This window comes from Paroedura picta, chromosome 9 (genome assembly GCF_049243985.1).
Source record: "Paroedura picta isolate Pp20150507F chromosome 9, Ppicta_v3.0, whole genome shotgun sequence".
Classification (NCBI taxonomy): Eukaryota; Metazoa; Chordata; class Lepidosauria; order Squamata; family Gekkonidae; genus Paroedura; species Paroedura picta.
The window spans coordinates 51,423,322-51,439,179 of NC_135377.1; the positions used below are offsets into that span (position 1 = coordinate 51,423,322).

Here is a 15,858-nt window from a genome sequence, read left to right on the forward strand (position 1 = left end):
AATTCCAAGGATTCTGAGACTGGAATGGCAGTCTCCAGAGTGGAATGATGGCCCCTGGAAGCAGCAGAAGTGCTCTTGGACTGAGAAGTGATAGAACAAGATAAACTGAGAAGTGAGGAATGATTTGGGAGAAGCCATCACAGGTCATTGCAACAGGGAAAATAATGCTAATGTGGGGGGGGGGGGACTGGAAAGATGTAGACTCTCCCTTTCCATGTGGATAACTTGGTCTTGATGCAGTTTTTCCAAGACCATAACAACAAGGCAAATTTGAGACCACTGGAATAGAAGATTGGGAACAGGGCACAGAAGCACCATGAGGCCCTGAGGACATGTGGAAGAGGGAGAGACACTGTTTTCCAGTAGCACCTTCCCAGTAGGTAGTGCCACAGTTCCCCCCTCCCAAGGAGCCTATTGCCATTGCAGCGTTCCCCCTCCAAAACAGGCATTTCTCCTTGGAGAACTGATCTCTATAATCTGCAGCTGACCTCCAATTCCAGGACATTTTCACTCTGTACCTGGAGGTTAATGGCCCCTGGGTTAGGAATGTTCCTTGAGGTTTGGAGGTAGGGCCTCAAGAGTCCAGGGGTGGGCAGGAGTAGCCAGCCCCTAGGAAGGCCACAGTGCAGGTGTGCATCCTAGTGCCCATTGTTTCACTGGGTATAGTGGGCTTTGCCTCTAGTCTTGTATAAAGAGCATCATATGTGTGGCCTTGGAATTCCCTGTCTATACAAACAAAACCAAAACGAAAATGTTAATTTGGGATAATGTCAAATGAACATCACCTGTATTTTTTCTGCTATAAAGAAGGCTTAAGATGTAATATCCTTTTCATGGTTTTCATGGTTTAAAAATTCAAATGGTTAGTCTAAAGGTTTTTGTATACTTATATTACTTGATGATTGATTGTTAAAAATAAGGCAGAGAATAGTATAGTATAAATAATGATTCAGAGAGAGAAACAAGGGGCAGAGGGTTATAGAGAAAAAGAGACTACAATACAATACAGTCTTTATCAGAGTTGATTTTCATTGAGGCAGTTTGAGTTTCCACGGAAACTAAATCAAAAAGCCCTTTTGCTTGACAGCCGGTATATTGTATGCTGTTTTCGTATGCTTGCCATCAGTTTAAAACCAGCAACTGCTAGTTTTACAAACCATCTTCTAGTGCTTTCAAAAGCCTTTTAGCGTTGAGTACTTTTAGAAGCAGGTAGGAATAAAGAAACAACTTCTAAATGTTCTCTTTGATGAGTGACAGTTTGACTGAAAAGTGAGAGGACATTTTTGGAGAGTACGGAACGTAAGTTTTGCAACATAACACACAGTTTGAATGGGTGTTTTAGAATTAAACTGGTTTGAGAGGCAGTGTTATACATATTTGGAAATATGTTCAGTGAAATAAAGTGTATATGTTGCATAGTGTCTCTTATTTGGAAAGAAGATGTATGTACATAAAAACATAAGAGAAGCTATGTTGGATCAGGCCAATGGTCCATTCCAGTCCAATACACTGTGTCACAGAGTGGCCAAAGCCAGATGTAATCAGGAGGTCCACCAGTGGGACCAGAACTCCAGAAGCCCTCCTGCTGTTGTACCCCAAGCATACAGAGCATCATTGCCCCATACATAATTTTCCATCTATAGGCTGTGGATAATAGCCACTGCTCCATATGTTTGTCCATCCCTCGATCCATCTCTGCTCCATATGTTTATCCATCCCTCGATCGCTCCCAGCATTAGGCTCTTCTCGAGGGAGTCCTTCCTTCTCATGAGGTGGCCAAAGTATTTGAGTTTCATCTTCAGGATCTGGCCTTCTAAGGAGCAGTCAGGGCTGATCTCCTCTAGGACTGACCGGTTTGTTCGCCTTGCAGTCCAAGGGACTCGCAAGAGTCTTCTCCAGCACCAGAGTTCAAAAGCCTCAATTCTTTGACGCTCGGCCTTCCTTATGGTCCAACTTGCACAGCCATACATTGCAACCATAGCCTTGACTAGATGCACTTTTGTTGGCAGGGTGATGTCTCTGCTTTTTAGGATGCTGTCTAGATTTGCCATAGCTTTTCTCCCGAGGAGCAAGCATCTTTTAATTTCTTTGCTGCAGTCCCCATCTGCAGTGATCTTGGAGCCCAGGAAAATAAAATCTGTCACTATCTCCATTTCTTCCCCATCTATTTGCCAGGAGCATGGATGCTAGTAGGCAGCATAGAAGTAACCATAATTAATGCTAAACCAATGTATATGCGTTTACAATCACGAGATATAATGGCATATATGACCTCTTGCAATATTTGTTTTGAAGTTAAGTGTTTTTATTATTTTATCTTCTGTATTAGGAAGGGTGTTTGTGGCCTTCAGACAGCTCTTCTGCACGTCAGGGAGCTTCAGAGGTAAGTTTTCATCCACGTTTCAGTGACTGGCATTTTTGTTTATGTAGTATAACTTGCACTTCGTGCTGTTTTTGAGTGGCAAATAGGGCTGTAGCTTTCATAAATGGGATTGAAAGGAAGTATCTTCAAGGTATGCCTTTACCAGATCTCTGTGTTAAAACAATCAGTGGGATTTTTGAGATATGGAGTCCTGCTGTGCAAATCACAGCGTATTTAGTGGGCATTGATAGGAACTCCCTGGTGAACTGATTTCTAGGATCTTTTTGTGTTCTTGTCACAGGGTGGTACTGAGAAAGATTATTATCAGAGATCATGTTTTGGGTTTAAATTTCTTATGTTTCTGAAATGCTTTAGATTTTGCTTTAATGAGGATGTGAAAGAAGTTTTGTTTTGTTATTGAGCAAGGTTGCTATTTTCTAATGTTTACCATTACAATTAATTTGTTGAAAGAAAATCCAACGGTTCTTCTAAGATTCTTCCTATGCTTAATTTGTATTGTCATTATGATTCTTCTGCTCTTGCTTTTGGTTAGGTTACGTAATGGTTCTTAAGAACTTTTTCATTTTTTGAAGCTATCTCCAGATAATGCTTCCTGTATTTATTGTCGGGGTACATGTAGATTGTTGTTGCTCCATGTGATAACTTTTTTAGGCTAAAATGTATTGGTGGAATAATAGTTTCTCCTTCACATTATAGATCATGTATGCCCCACGGTCCAGAGACAGGTTTACTGCTCCATCTTTTATGCAGAGGGAACATTTCAGTCGCTTCCAGCCAACTTACCCATACATGCAGCATGAGATTGATCTGCCTCCTACCATCTCCCTCTCTGATGGTGAAGAGCCGCCACCATACCAAGGGCCATGCACGCTGCAGCTTCGGGACCCAGAACAACAGATGGAACTCAACCGAGAATCTGTCAGGGCACCACCCAATAGAACTATATTTGACAGTGACTTGATAGACATTTCAATGTACAATGGGGGCCCTTGCCCACCAAGCAGCAATTCGGGCATAAGTGCAACCAATTATAGCAGTAATGGAAGGATGGAAGGACCACCCCCGACTTACAGTGAGGTCATGGGGCATTATCCCGGTTCCTCTTTTTTCCATCACCAGCAAAGCAATGCAGCTCCTTCATCACAGAGGGGAAGCAGACTTCAGTCTCAGCAGAACAATTCAGAGAGCACAATAGTCCCTGTTAAAGGCAAAGACAGGAAACCGGGAAACCTCGTCTAGGTTTCTTTTCCATGAGCACTTGAAGAGAGACGGGAGAATCAAATGGGAGCATGATGGAAGTTTCAGTGCTCCTGTGCACAATATTGTTAAGTTTCATGTTTAGTAAAACCAAACGCGTAAAACTGTTTTTAGTTCCTGATTCCTGTCGGGGGACTTGCATGAAAAGTGGTTTGAAATAATTACAACCTTCCATTCAGTTTGGCCACGAACAGTGTTTTTGGGAAAGTATATATTTTTAATAAACTATTTGAATTATTTAATTCTAAGAGATAACTTAGCACAGAATACGGCGTGTACAGCCTGTTTTATATTGAGCAAATGGCTAAAAGAAGAAGAGAAAGAGTTACTATGTTAATGGGGGCAAAATTGGCCAGTTTGCTTTCCCCTCCCCAGCCCTGAATGTGGAATTTTTTTATATGACTCAGCATTTCTGTTTTGTGTGCCAAGGTATAAAGTTTTAAAAGCCCACAAAAACTAGATGAATTCAAGGGGTTAATTTGTGTTGTGATACAAGTGTGTTAAATTTGCACTATCTTTTAATGTTTAAAAAGTATATATATGAGGGAACTGTTTAACATGAAGTTCTTCTATATGTTGTCTTTTCACCTGTGGAATGACGATTCCCGAGCAACCCTTTGCCCAGCCCTCTGTTAATCATCATCACTAGGAGACTATTGAATTGAATCTTATACTTATTTTACATAACATTAAGTACATGACAAAGGAATTTAACATGTTACCTTTGCAATAATTTGCAACACCAAGGTGTATTGCAGAGTTATGGCTAAGAGAAAGGAAATGTGAAATTATGGAAGTCACCTCCTAGAGATGGTTGTAGTGATAAACCATTTGTTTAAGTAGAAGAATGCTGGACACATTTACTTTTTTTTTGTAATTCTAACAAACTCTTACTGCTTGCTTCCTTTCTCTCATTTTTAACAATGGTGTGTCAGCAGAGTTTTATCTCCACTGTAGCCCATAACAAATTCAGTCATATGATATGGCTTCCTACAATAAATGATATTAAAATGCAAGGTGGGTTTTTCCTGTTAAATCACACTTCTGTTGTGCTTTTATAGAACTGTTTGTCTCGTAGTGCTGAGGCTCCATCTCACTTGGATGGATGGATCTCTCTTCAGGCCTCCTCTTCATTTTTCACTGTTTCTTTAACTGGGTAGATGTTGCTCACGGGGTCTACAGAGCCTGTACCATTAGGAAAATCAATTGATTAGGTTCAAACTGGTACAGTCCTATCTTTATTCTTTGACCTGAATTGGTTTTTATCAAAATCTGCAAGCAGTCATGTTAATGTTTTAGGACTAGGTACAGCTATCATACTGGCTTTGCTTTTAGGCTGTGATTTCAACATCTAGTCCTACAAAATCCCAGTGAATTTGTCCTGTGGTATGGTAATTGGGAATCACTGGCCATTGCTTTGAGTGCTCGCTATCTATATTGCAGCAACATTTGAAAGGCAATTTGAAGGAGAGTGGTTTTGAAATCAAGAGCACACACAAAGCACAACAGGCACCTAAAATGCAGTTAGCAAATGGACTTGAAAAGAAAACAGAGAATCTCTGGAGTCTTAATTTTGATATTTCACTGAGAGATGTAGTTGCATAGTAGAGTTTTCTTTTACGAGTCTCCTTTTCTACAGTCTTAAGCAGGGGGCGGTCAAACTGTGGCCCTCCAGATGTCCATAGACTACAATTCCCATGAGCCCCTGTCAGCATTTGCTGGCAGGGATTCATGGGAATTGTAGTCCATGGACATCTAGAGGGCCACAGTTTTGACCACCCTTGGACTTAAGCATAGCATTTTGCCAATCAAAATAGTGATAAAGTGCACCAGCTGCACTATATAAATGTACTGTACTGTAGCTCTGGTTCTGTTTGCCGAAGCTTGGGATTCTGTAGGACTTCCATATTTTAAAGTAACTTAAGAGAGAAGCCCGATTGCTGAACTGAATCTCTGATCTATGCAGAGTTTTAATGCCAAAACAGCATGTGTTGTGTGTTTTGCTTTTGTTGTCCTTTTGTAATAAGCCTAAGGTGGCTCATGAGCTCAACAATAATTTTGTTCCGCAAACAGAAGGATCTTGTTTGTAGTTGGACAGAACTTATTTGCATATTGTCCTAAACTAGCTCCAATTTACAAGCTGCTCTCCTGACTTACATAGTATCCCTGTGTTGTCTTTAATATCCTTGTTTGTCACGTAACTCTATGAATATCTCGTGGTAGCTTTAATTCTGTGAATTGGCTATCTCAGCTCAGCTGGCATGACTTTTTGTATCTCGTGCACTATACCTTTCAATGGAGGCAAGTGTATCTGGGTGATTTGGTTGTGTCCATTTAATAATACCTGTAGGATTGATGTTTAGAGAGAGAACTGTGGGGAATTCACAAACACCTGCCTCATTTGATATTTTTTTCCATAAATGGTCAGAAATGGAATGTGCATCCAGAAATGGAATTGCATCTTGGATGTGAATGAATTCAGTTGAGTGGCTGTAATGCCTAAAATGCTTGTTGAATAATTGTGTCTGTAGGGGTGCCCTGTTGTGTTCATTGGTTAACTGTTCAAACTCCTATATCTTGTTAGTGAAGTTGTAAGTCATTGGATCTTTGTTTACCAAACTAGGTACTACCAGGTCGGTAGTAGGTATTTTATCACGTCAAGTCCAGGATTTTGACATGAAAATTCTATCTCCCTAAAGGTCATATGCTCTTGTTTAAGCCAATCCTTGATTAACTGTTTCCCACTGACTGGTATACTTGTCTTGCTATTGAGATTTCCATGGATCCAGGGAAACTAGATTCAGATTCTAGGATTCTATATATTTTTTTTAGTTCTTTTATTTTGTATTAGAGGTAAAGCCCATTGTATTTTCGAATACAATGGACGTTAGCCTGGACGCTGCTGGCCCTGGTGGCCTTGCAGGGCTCCTGGCAGGCCCCTTCCGCTGTGCCGGTCCCACCGCCTCCCTCCTGAGGGCCCGGCTTTGGTGTGGTGAAAGGAGTAGGCTCTGCTCGTTTTGCTGCAGTGAAGCCTTTCCCCCACCCCCTCCCCCCTGAGGTCCCGGCTTTGGTGCGGCAAAAGGAACAGGCCTGCTCCTTTTGCCGCAGCGAAGCCTTTCCTTCACCCCCTTTCCCTTCGAGGTCCCAGTTTCAGTGCGGCGAAAGGAGCAGGTCCACCACGTCCCCGCTCCTTTCGCCACACCAAAGCCTTTCCCTCCTCCTCCCCCCCCCCCCGAGATCCTGGCTTTGGTACCTTGTCCTATGTTCATGCATGAGCAGCTGCTTGTCTTACGTACCCAAGTATTATAAATGCTGCAGTCCTCCCCTTTTTCATTTATATTTACATAATCTACAGCATAACTATGTGCACTCTTAAATAGTATCCTCCTGAGCCTTACTGGAACAATTTTTGTCCTAGTTTCTAAATATTCGGATAATTATTATTCTTGCTGTGCGTTGCTCTCACCTTCCAGAAATACTTACAGCATCCTCCCAGATTTTGGCTGATAACAAAGGTGGCTCAATAGCTAATTGAGCATGGATTGAACCAGAAGAGTATTCCTTTATACATCCTTGGTAGGGACCCCTGTAAGTATGGCAGATTTTTTTTAAAGGTAAGGATGATTTAGTTTAGTACAAGATTCCTTTTTCTCCATGGCAATTTCTGCTGTGATATGGGATGACTGTTATTTTTTCTTTCTTTTTTTTATACAGTGAAAATTTTACCTGAAAGATAGATGACCTTGAATTTTTTTTAAATCCTCTAAAAGGTTATATACACAATTTTTCTAAATCATACCTACCTGCAACTTGTACATAGATTTAAGACTATCCATCTTTTTCTTGATGGTACATCTGTGTGTGGGGGGGGGGCAGTCTTGCTTTCAGTTAGAGAGGGCACTGTGAGTGAGTTTGAAAATGAAATGAGGTTTTAGGATCCAGACGAAGTGCTTTGAAAATCTGAATGTGTCTAATAATATAAAATGTGCAGTGTCTGTTCAGATAATAAGGGATACCCAAATAAACATTTCCCACTTACTGGACGTCCATTTGTTTTATAGGGAAAAACTCTACTAGCCAACGAACTAGTAGGCGAGTAAATATTTTACAGACTAGTAACTGTAAGGCAGATATTAGGAGTATGCTGGCTTTGAAGATGATCAGTTGTCATTTGTGTATGAAGTTTTAATATTCTGGTGCATAATACCTATGGGAAATACTTTGAACCTGGGCTTCTTTCAATTAGGCTTGTACACATTGCAGACGCCAGGAGCGTCTTTTCTTAGCTCTACACAAAATAGTAGTTGTTTGGTGTGTCTCTCTTTTTTTAAGATTACTCTCCAAATTTAGTTATCTCAGTGTTGCTGGGCTATCTCCTATTTTCATTACTTACAGAGAGAATACACTTGTATTAATTTTAAAATGGCGAGGCAGGAGAGATTAACTGTTGATCTCTTCTGAAGGGACCTCTGTGCAGGTTAACTATGGTTCAGGTTGTGCCATGTTTCTTGATGATAGCTGTAGAAAAAGTCCAGCTCCATCTTCAAAGCTCTCACTTACAAAATGAAGGTGAAAATGCCGAGTAATTTAAGAAATTAGCATTAAGTTACGTAATCATAGTGCAATCTTCAGCAGTGATATCCCCTTCTAAGTTAATTGAAGTCAGTGGCTTTAGAAGGATGTAACTCTGCTTTGGATAACACCAATAGAGCCCTAATTTCCACTCTTCAAAAGGTGGTATCAGGAGAAGGCATTTACTTTGTCAGGCATTCATTTGTATTATATGTTGAAAGGATACATCAAACCTGTATTTCAGATGCTGTAAGCGAAATAAGGCAATGTGCATGTTCTTCCAGTGAATTTGCACAAATGATTGCTTTGATTTCCACATGCAGCATTTGCAGGAGTTCTGAGAATTGTACAGTTGGAGAAGAAATGCTGGCAGGGGCTCACGGGAATTGTAGTCCATGGACATCTGGAGGGCCGCAGTTTGACTACCCCTGATGTAGATTGTTGACTAAGGGCATGGATCTTGTGCCATGTGAAAACTGATGTTTTTTGCCAAAATTTTGGGATTGATTTGAGTACCTCTCTTAATCTCTCCAAAGACAAGTGGTACTTTTCTTTTAAACTGTCAGCAATTTAAAAAGCCATTCTCTCACTCTCTGTACATGTATTCATTGTAGGGGGAGACATACTACAAGCCTAAGGGGCAAATTACATGTGACATTGTCCTCGTGTTCACCATGGGGATGCCCACTGCCATTTTAATTTTTTAAAATGGGCAATTTAAAAAAGCTATGCTGGGGGTTGTGGAATCATCAGTGTAGATAAAAGACATGTGAGACAGGGCAGTAGTATGCAGTGAGGGGGACTGAAAAAGTAGCTTGGAGTGAGATGACATGAAAAAGCTGTCTGGATCCACCCCTTAGTGTTTAATTGACTTTGGGAAATAGTTAATCTGGATACAGCTTACCTACACCTTTTGCTGAGTGGAGTTGTCCTACTTCCTGCTTGCTCCATCCTCTGTTTTTGTAATACTTTAGAGAAATTCCTCTTGTACTTTCATACAGTCATAAGAGCTAGGAAATTTTGCCCAAGTTCGATAGGAGATACCCCCTTCCACACAACAGTATGATCATGGCCATGCACTCCTAGACCTCTGCTATCCTGAACCTACTCTGTTATCACACCGTCGTTTGTTCTTTTGTCCCTCTATTGATGTACTGTGTCATTCAGATAATCCAGATTCTTTCATAATTGCCTCTCTTCCCTGCCCATTTAGCAATAGACTAAAGCAGAGAACCACTGCCTTTTGATTACTGCTTAAACTTCCATAGCTGTTGCATTTTAGCTGGTTCAACTTCTAATCAAAAGGACTATAAATTAGATTTTTTTTTTATTCTAAGAAAATGCAGAAACAAAGACAACTTCAGAACCATCTACTGTACTAAACTTACCACGTGTGAATGGAAGTATTGTGTGTTTTTCTTTGTACTGTTACTGAGAAGGTAGTTGAGAGCCTGATTCTTGAACAAAAAGTCACTAGCTTGAGTTTTGCTTATATTTTGTCTTATTCTGGAGATACTTAGAGATGCAAAGCCGACTATTTTATAGAGCGATTCTGGAGAATAAATGGGAGGAAAACTTGAAAAATTGCAGTTAAAATATTCAAACACATTTCTCTCTCAAAATTATGTGCCATGCACAAAAATACTTTGAGGTATGTTCTAATGTACTTGTTCCACAAGATAATCCAGTATAGCCAATGGAATTTTTATCTCGGGTGTACCGTTGTGTAGCCACGTTTATTGCCTAATGCATTCAAATTGTCATGATTTTTTCCTCCCAGAGATAATGCAAGGACTTAATTGATGGTATAAGCCAAGCCAGCTAACAGTACTTGTTTATTTCTAGATCTGATGTCATTCTACATTTCATAGCTGAAGGCTTGCCACAGAGAATGTAGCAGGTATTTGGTCCAGTGAATAGCTGTGAAATTCAAATTATTTTCCCTTTAGCTGAATCTTTAGCTTCTTATCTAGTTCCTGCGATTCTTCCTTGAGTTAAGGTTACACAAGTGCAAAAACTCTTCTTTGGGAAGTGTTAAAATTACACACCCTCTCCCAGGCTCTCTTTGATTGACACAAAAATGACATAAGTACTAAAGCATGCTTTTGAACCTTCAGAAGCAAACTGCCTCAAGCAGACTGCAGTGATGCATGTCAGACATGCTCGTCTTTGTCTGTGCATGGCTTCTGTTAGCCGAGGGTTATCTGTAGCTTCCTAGTTCATTAATAAAATCCTGGCACACCTCTTGCTGCCTGCCATTGCACATAGTTTGAAACATCTTCTCAAACCTTATTTTTAACTGTCTGAGGTGTGCGGCTCCTTAAGGAAAGGGGGCATGGTATGTGCAGTGCTCTCAGTAGAGCTGGAAAGCAGACCACAAATTTGTCCCTAGTTCTTAAGTACAGCAAAGGGTTTCCTCTCCCCACCACACAAAGGACGCTTTCTCCAGTTCTTTTTGGTAGCATCTTGGCAGCCAGTAAAAATGTTTCTGGTGCCATCTTGTGCCTGAACTAGATTTGAGAAGTCACTGTGAAGGTACTGTATGATACTTAGTACAGAGTAAGGCAGGACATGAGGTAACGGGTTCTTTCCTTGATTTTGGAAAGCAATCAGTGATGATATCTGAGAACTCTAAATTATGTAACAGTATTGATTGATGATTTTGCTATAAATCTTCCTAAAGATGAGGTTTTTTAATAACAGCAGATGATGGCATCTATTAATGAAGTAGCAAACATAGTTATCTCTTAGTAACTGTGTAGTACTTCTAGATATGGTTACAGCCTTTGTACTGCTACAGATTCCTACCTTTTACTGTATCAGGCAATTTTTCCCCAAATGGGGGCCAAGCTAGGAAATGATGTCTATGTGACATATAATATTCATATTTTGAATGACCCCTGTGACATAAAGTAAAACCTGTCAGCAGCAATAAGATAACTGGGACAGTTAAGCTGTATCCTTAGGACATATCCATATAGGGAAAGTGCCATAGCTCAGGGGTGGAGCACCTACTTTGCACAGAGAAAGGCCTGACCCTGCTATCTCCAGTTAAAGGATCTCAGGCAGCAGACACTGGGAAAGACCTTTCTGTGCCTGGAGAGCCATTGCCAGTTGGAATAGACAATTCTGAGCTAGCTGGCCTTGAGTATAAAGCAGCCTCATATACTCAAAGGAATTTCTAGTGGGGTGAGTTCATACACTGAATCAATCTGCCCTGCCCACCCCCACCATGTTGACATGCTTTCAAAAGCCCTATAAAAATCATCTGCCTTCTGAAGAAATGTATATTCTTGATACTGACCTAATTAGTCATGTCACCACAATGTAGTGATTTATTGGCTGCTGATGTTATGCCTCTATAAGTGGACAGTCAATTGACCTTTAACATAAATTCTGAAAATGTTGATACTCTGTGTAATCCGTTACCTGTTCATTGCCATCAGTGCAAAATGTTAACTCTACAAATAGGAAGCCTTGAAATTTTATTGGAATCCTTTTATTTTTGTTTGCTGTATGCAAGAAGCAAAAAGGGTAAGCTGATACACTCTCTAAACTCAGCCTGGTCCTTTGGGTTAGGGGAGTATCAGAGAAAAACCTTTGTTCCAGCCTCGCCAAATAGGTTTTTGATTGATATTAACCACTCTTATTTAGGTTGCAATTCTATACTCACTTGCTTAGAAACAAGTTCAGTTGGAAATGAGTGGAGGATGTCTTTCGGTTTGAACTGAGTGAGATATTTGAGGCTACGTTGCTGGTTTGTTTTTTTCAAAAATATGGAATGTGTGGGTTTTGCGAGTGACCATTTTCTGTTTTTCTGTCTCTTTCTGCCTTGTCATTTGGTTCTTTCATTTCTCATTGTAGAGCTATGAAGCCTGATATAATTTAGAGGAGATCTGCATGTCTGTAGTTCAGAAACAATGTAGGTGCCTCATGTTCAAGTCTTGAGCAGTTAGGAATTCCGCCCCCTGACACTCTGGCCTTGGTCCTTCAAAACCCATTCAAGTCAGTGGGGAAACTCCCATTGGCTGGAATAGCAGAAGGATTTGGGCTGTAGGCTCCCACCTCTGTTGTGCCTCACTTAAAATGGTGCTTTTTTCAGTCATCTGTCTCTTCTGATTTTGATTTGTAAGGTGCTGTATATAACTTGAATATATTATGCACATATCCTACCCAGTGGGTAGAACAAATACAAAACCATTGTTAATAATGTAACAATGTATAGAGGATAACTGTTTTGACACACATGGCATAGAACTTGTGAATGCCTACTTTTGTGCTTTGTCCTTCTTTTGTAACAGAATTTGCATACAAATGGCACAACATCTATGTATTTTTATTTTCCTATGGAATATCAATATACTATAAGGTGAAAAAAGGAAAGTTTGAACAAATAACTTTTGATTAGTCTACTGGTTGCAACTGGTTGTCTGGTGCGTTTTCACTGTGAGGAATTGTGTGTGTGTGTGTGTGTGTGTGTACACATGTCCCTTTTAAAGATACAAAACTCAGCTTTAACTCTGTTGCTTTTATTTGTTGCTTTATAGTTATGAAATTGGACCATTGTTGGTCACTTTCCTCTTCAACTAATGGTTGTTATTCATACCATAACATAACAGAGATGGGCTAACTTCCTACAACCTATACCTTTGAAATACTGACACTTTAAATCAGATTTGGTTGAAGTGGGAGCTGACTTCCAAGCCCACCCATATGAATAAAACTCATTTCTAGCTAAGGATGGATCCATGGAGTGCATGTCTTTCCTTCACATATGTTGAACTCTCCTTTTCCTGTCTAATCACAGTGCAGGCAGCAGCAAATGTGGGGAAGATTTGAGCAGTACTGTGACCATTCAGAACAATTTACTGGCCTTTGTATGTATGAGCTGCACGCACTTTTAGTTTAGTTCGCTAGTGTTGACATTTGATTGGGGCTTCCTAACTCCTCCTCCCTATTTTCTGTGTCTTTCTGAGTTAGCAACAGGGTTCTTGGTGCCCATCACAGATTGATCTGCTTTTGAAGAATGCAGGCTGCAGTTCTTTCAAGATGCCTTTCCCCAATATCTCCTGTCTTTTTTTTTTTTTTTTACCAAGGAAGGTTTAATCACAGCTGGTAGAAAAGACCTTACAAAGTTTAATGAGCAACTCATGCCATATTTTGCTTTGGGGATTTTTTCCATTTTGTAAGGGGACTTAGCTGCTTGCAGAAAACCAATGAGGAGAGATAATAGCCTCCTGTGTTGCAGGTGCTGCACACAGTAAGGTTGTCTTGGCAGTACAAGTTCACCATCTGTCCACATTGTGCCCTGTTTCTGGAGCTTAGACTTATTCGGCAACATTAATACCTCAGGAAAAAAAAACAGGGCAAGTTTTTGTGTGGAAGCCAAATAAATACTATTTTTAGGGCCCGTTCCTTGATGAGAATTCACCACCAGACAAAACATAATCTTTAATACTAGAGCAGGAAGCCCCTTTGCAGGTATGAATGATATGTTTGTTGGTAATGGGGACTTCTGCAGGCTGCAGTTGATGTAATTGTCTTCATAAGTCTCTCTCACTCCTGCAACTCTTTAATACAAATTAGTGGCTAGCTATTCCAAGCCCACTAATGGAAAAGCTTACCCATATAGTCAAGAGTATTCTTGGCTCCGTTCTCAGTAGCTTAGTTGATAATTTCTTGATTGACTTACAGTTTGGCATGTGAATATCTTTCTTTAAAATACCTACGTATATTTGGTACTAGCATAATAAATACCTGTTACACCCACCTTCCCCAATATTACTGTGTTTGGAACTGTGCATATCTTTACAGACTGTTGTCTTTTTCCACCTCCACACTCAAGCTATGGTATTTAGATAGTCTGATAGTTGTTAATCCAGGTGGGGCACAGCACATTTGAGTATTCAGAATTTTGCTGCAATCACCGCTTCTCTATTTGCACTGAACAGTCATGATATATTCCCAAGGAGAAGAAATCCAGCATGTTAGTGAACCATGTGCCAGGGTGGTGGCATCTAGAATGTGAGTTGCTAATGGAAAGAACAAATGTTATGTACCCAGTGGACCAAACAAGATGCTGCCTCCTTAAAAAAATCATTTTGTTTTGAAACTGCAGTGATGAAAGGTATGATAGAACCTCAAAAGGGAGACATGGAGCTCTGTACTCGTGTTTTTCCGCTTATTAGACGGCCTCTTGATCTTCAGAATAAACTTTAAAACAAGCAACCCCTCCCAAACCCTTTCATCATCAATGATGAATGCCTTAGGCATGTTCTTAGACGGCAAAAAATAAAATTCATTTGGGTAATTTTTGCTTTAATTGCAGTGCACATTGCGAGAAAAATTGATCTTTATGTATTTCATAGAGAACTTCCATGTAGAGAATTCTGTGATGGTCTGACCTAGACTTGGTTTTTAGATACTCATTTTACCATTGGATTCCTGCCTGTTTCCACTGCATTGACCATTTTTATTTAGTGTTAATTTTGCAGCATGTGCTGCATATTGTACAGTAAAATGAGTATGATTTGTCACTTTCCACACAGGGTCATGTCTTGCTTGTTTATCTGTCTGATTCTTTTGTTCATTTTTTTCAAATTATTTTTAAAAAGCACTATTCACAACATTTAACCTTTTCACTCTTTTTGTTTTTAAGCTAGCAGCTGGTATAATGCAGTGGCTAAGAAAAGGAGCCGTGATCTGGGATATCCCCAGTTCAAATCTCGACTCCCTCATGATGAATTTTGTAGGTGGACTTAGGGAAGCCATTTTTTTCTCAGTCTCCATCTCCAGTATGGGATAATACTGGCCTACCTTACAGGGCTGTTGTAAGGGTTACAAGGTAATGTATGTGAAGCGCTTTGAGCACTGAAAGTGCTATATAAATGCTAAGTATTATTATTTTATTATTATTATTTGAAAGTAAAAAAGGAAAAATGTTTTATTGGAACTTCTTGATAGCAGTTCACGTGAAGCTACAATGAACCTTGCTTGCTTTAAGCAACTTTTTGTTTCCCTTTAACCTAATCAATTTGCTGCTTAATTTCTAATGTAACTTCTGGTTATATGCAGAACAAGATTTCAACAGTTGTGTATCTGCCTCCTTTAACTGAGCAAATGGTGATGTTCTAGTTTTTAGACCTAAGGTCTGTTATTGCAATACTTTTAAAGGAAAATGTCGCTCTAAGTGCTGTTGTTAGTTTTCAATACAGATTTTATGCTTGTTCTTAAGAAACTGTGGTCAAACCACAGAGCAAAACTATTAAAAACCAAGAAATTAATTTGTCTCCTGTTCAGATTTTTTCCTCCTGTCTGCATTCTAATACTGGAAACTGCTAGAGATGTCAGTACACAATCTTTGGTTTGCACTTGCCGTTCTGCACAAGCCTGAATAGTATATGTCAGGATCCTATACAATATCCTATGCTATAACCTGGGAAAGTATCTCTCTGAACTAACTTTAAAAACTAAGGGTGTTTTTTCTTACCACTGCTTTAAGGAATGCTGGGGCAGAAAGCTGGGCAGTGGGCTTGTCTCTGCTGATGGCTGGTTCTGCCCCCAATGAATAGAAGGTCTCTGAGTCCAACTGGGGAAAATGTGTTGAAATGACCATATGCCCTTCACAAGGACAATTTGAGGGATGA

General features: G+C 40.0%; 1 protein-coding gene across 4 annotated transcripts in view; it reads left to right on the plus strand.

Moving 5' to 3' along the window:
- LDLRAD4 (low density lipoprotein receptor class A domain containing 4) overlaps positions 1–15,495 on the plus strand; it is a 322,573-nt gene extending 307,078 nt beyond the window's left edge. For all 4 annotated transcript variants that reach the window (XM_077352829.1, XM_077352832.1, XM_077352831.1 and 1 more), the window contains 2 exons: positions 2,330–2,383; positions 3,080–15,495. In XM_077352829.1, coding sequence (XP_077208944.1) covers positions 2,330–2,383; positions 3,080–3,622 — 597 coding nt within the window. In that variant the 3' untranslated portion in view covers positions 3,623–15,495. The remainder of the gene's footprint in view (positions 1–2,329; positions 2,384–3,079) is intronic.
- Positions 15,496–15,858: the final 363 nt, after the last annotated feature.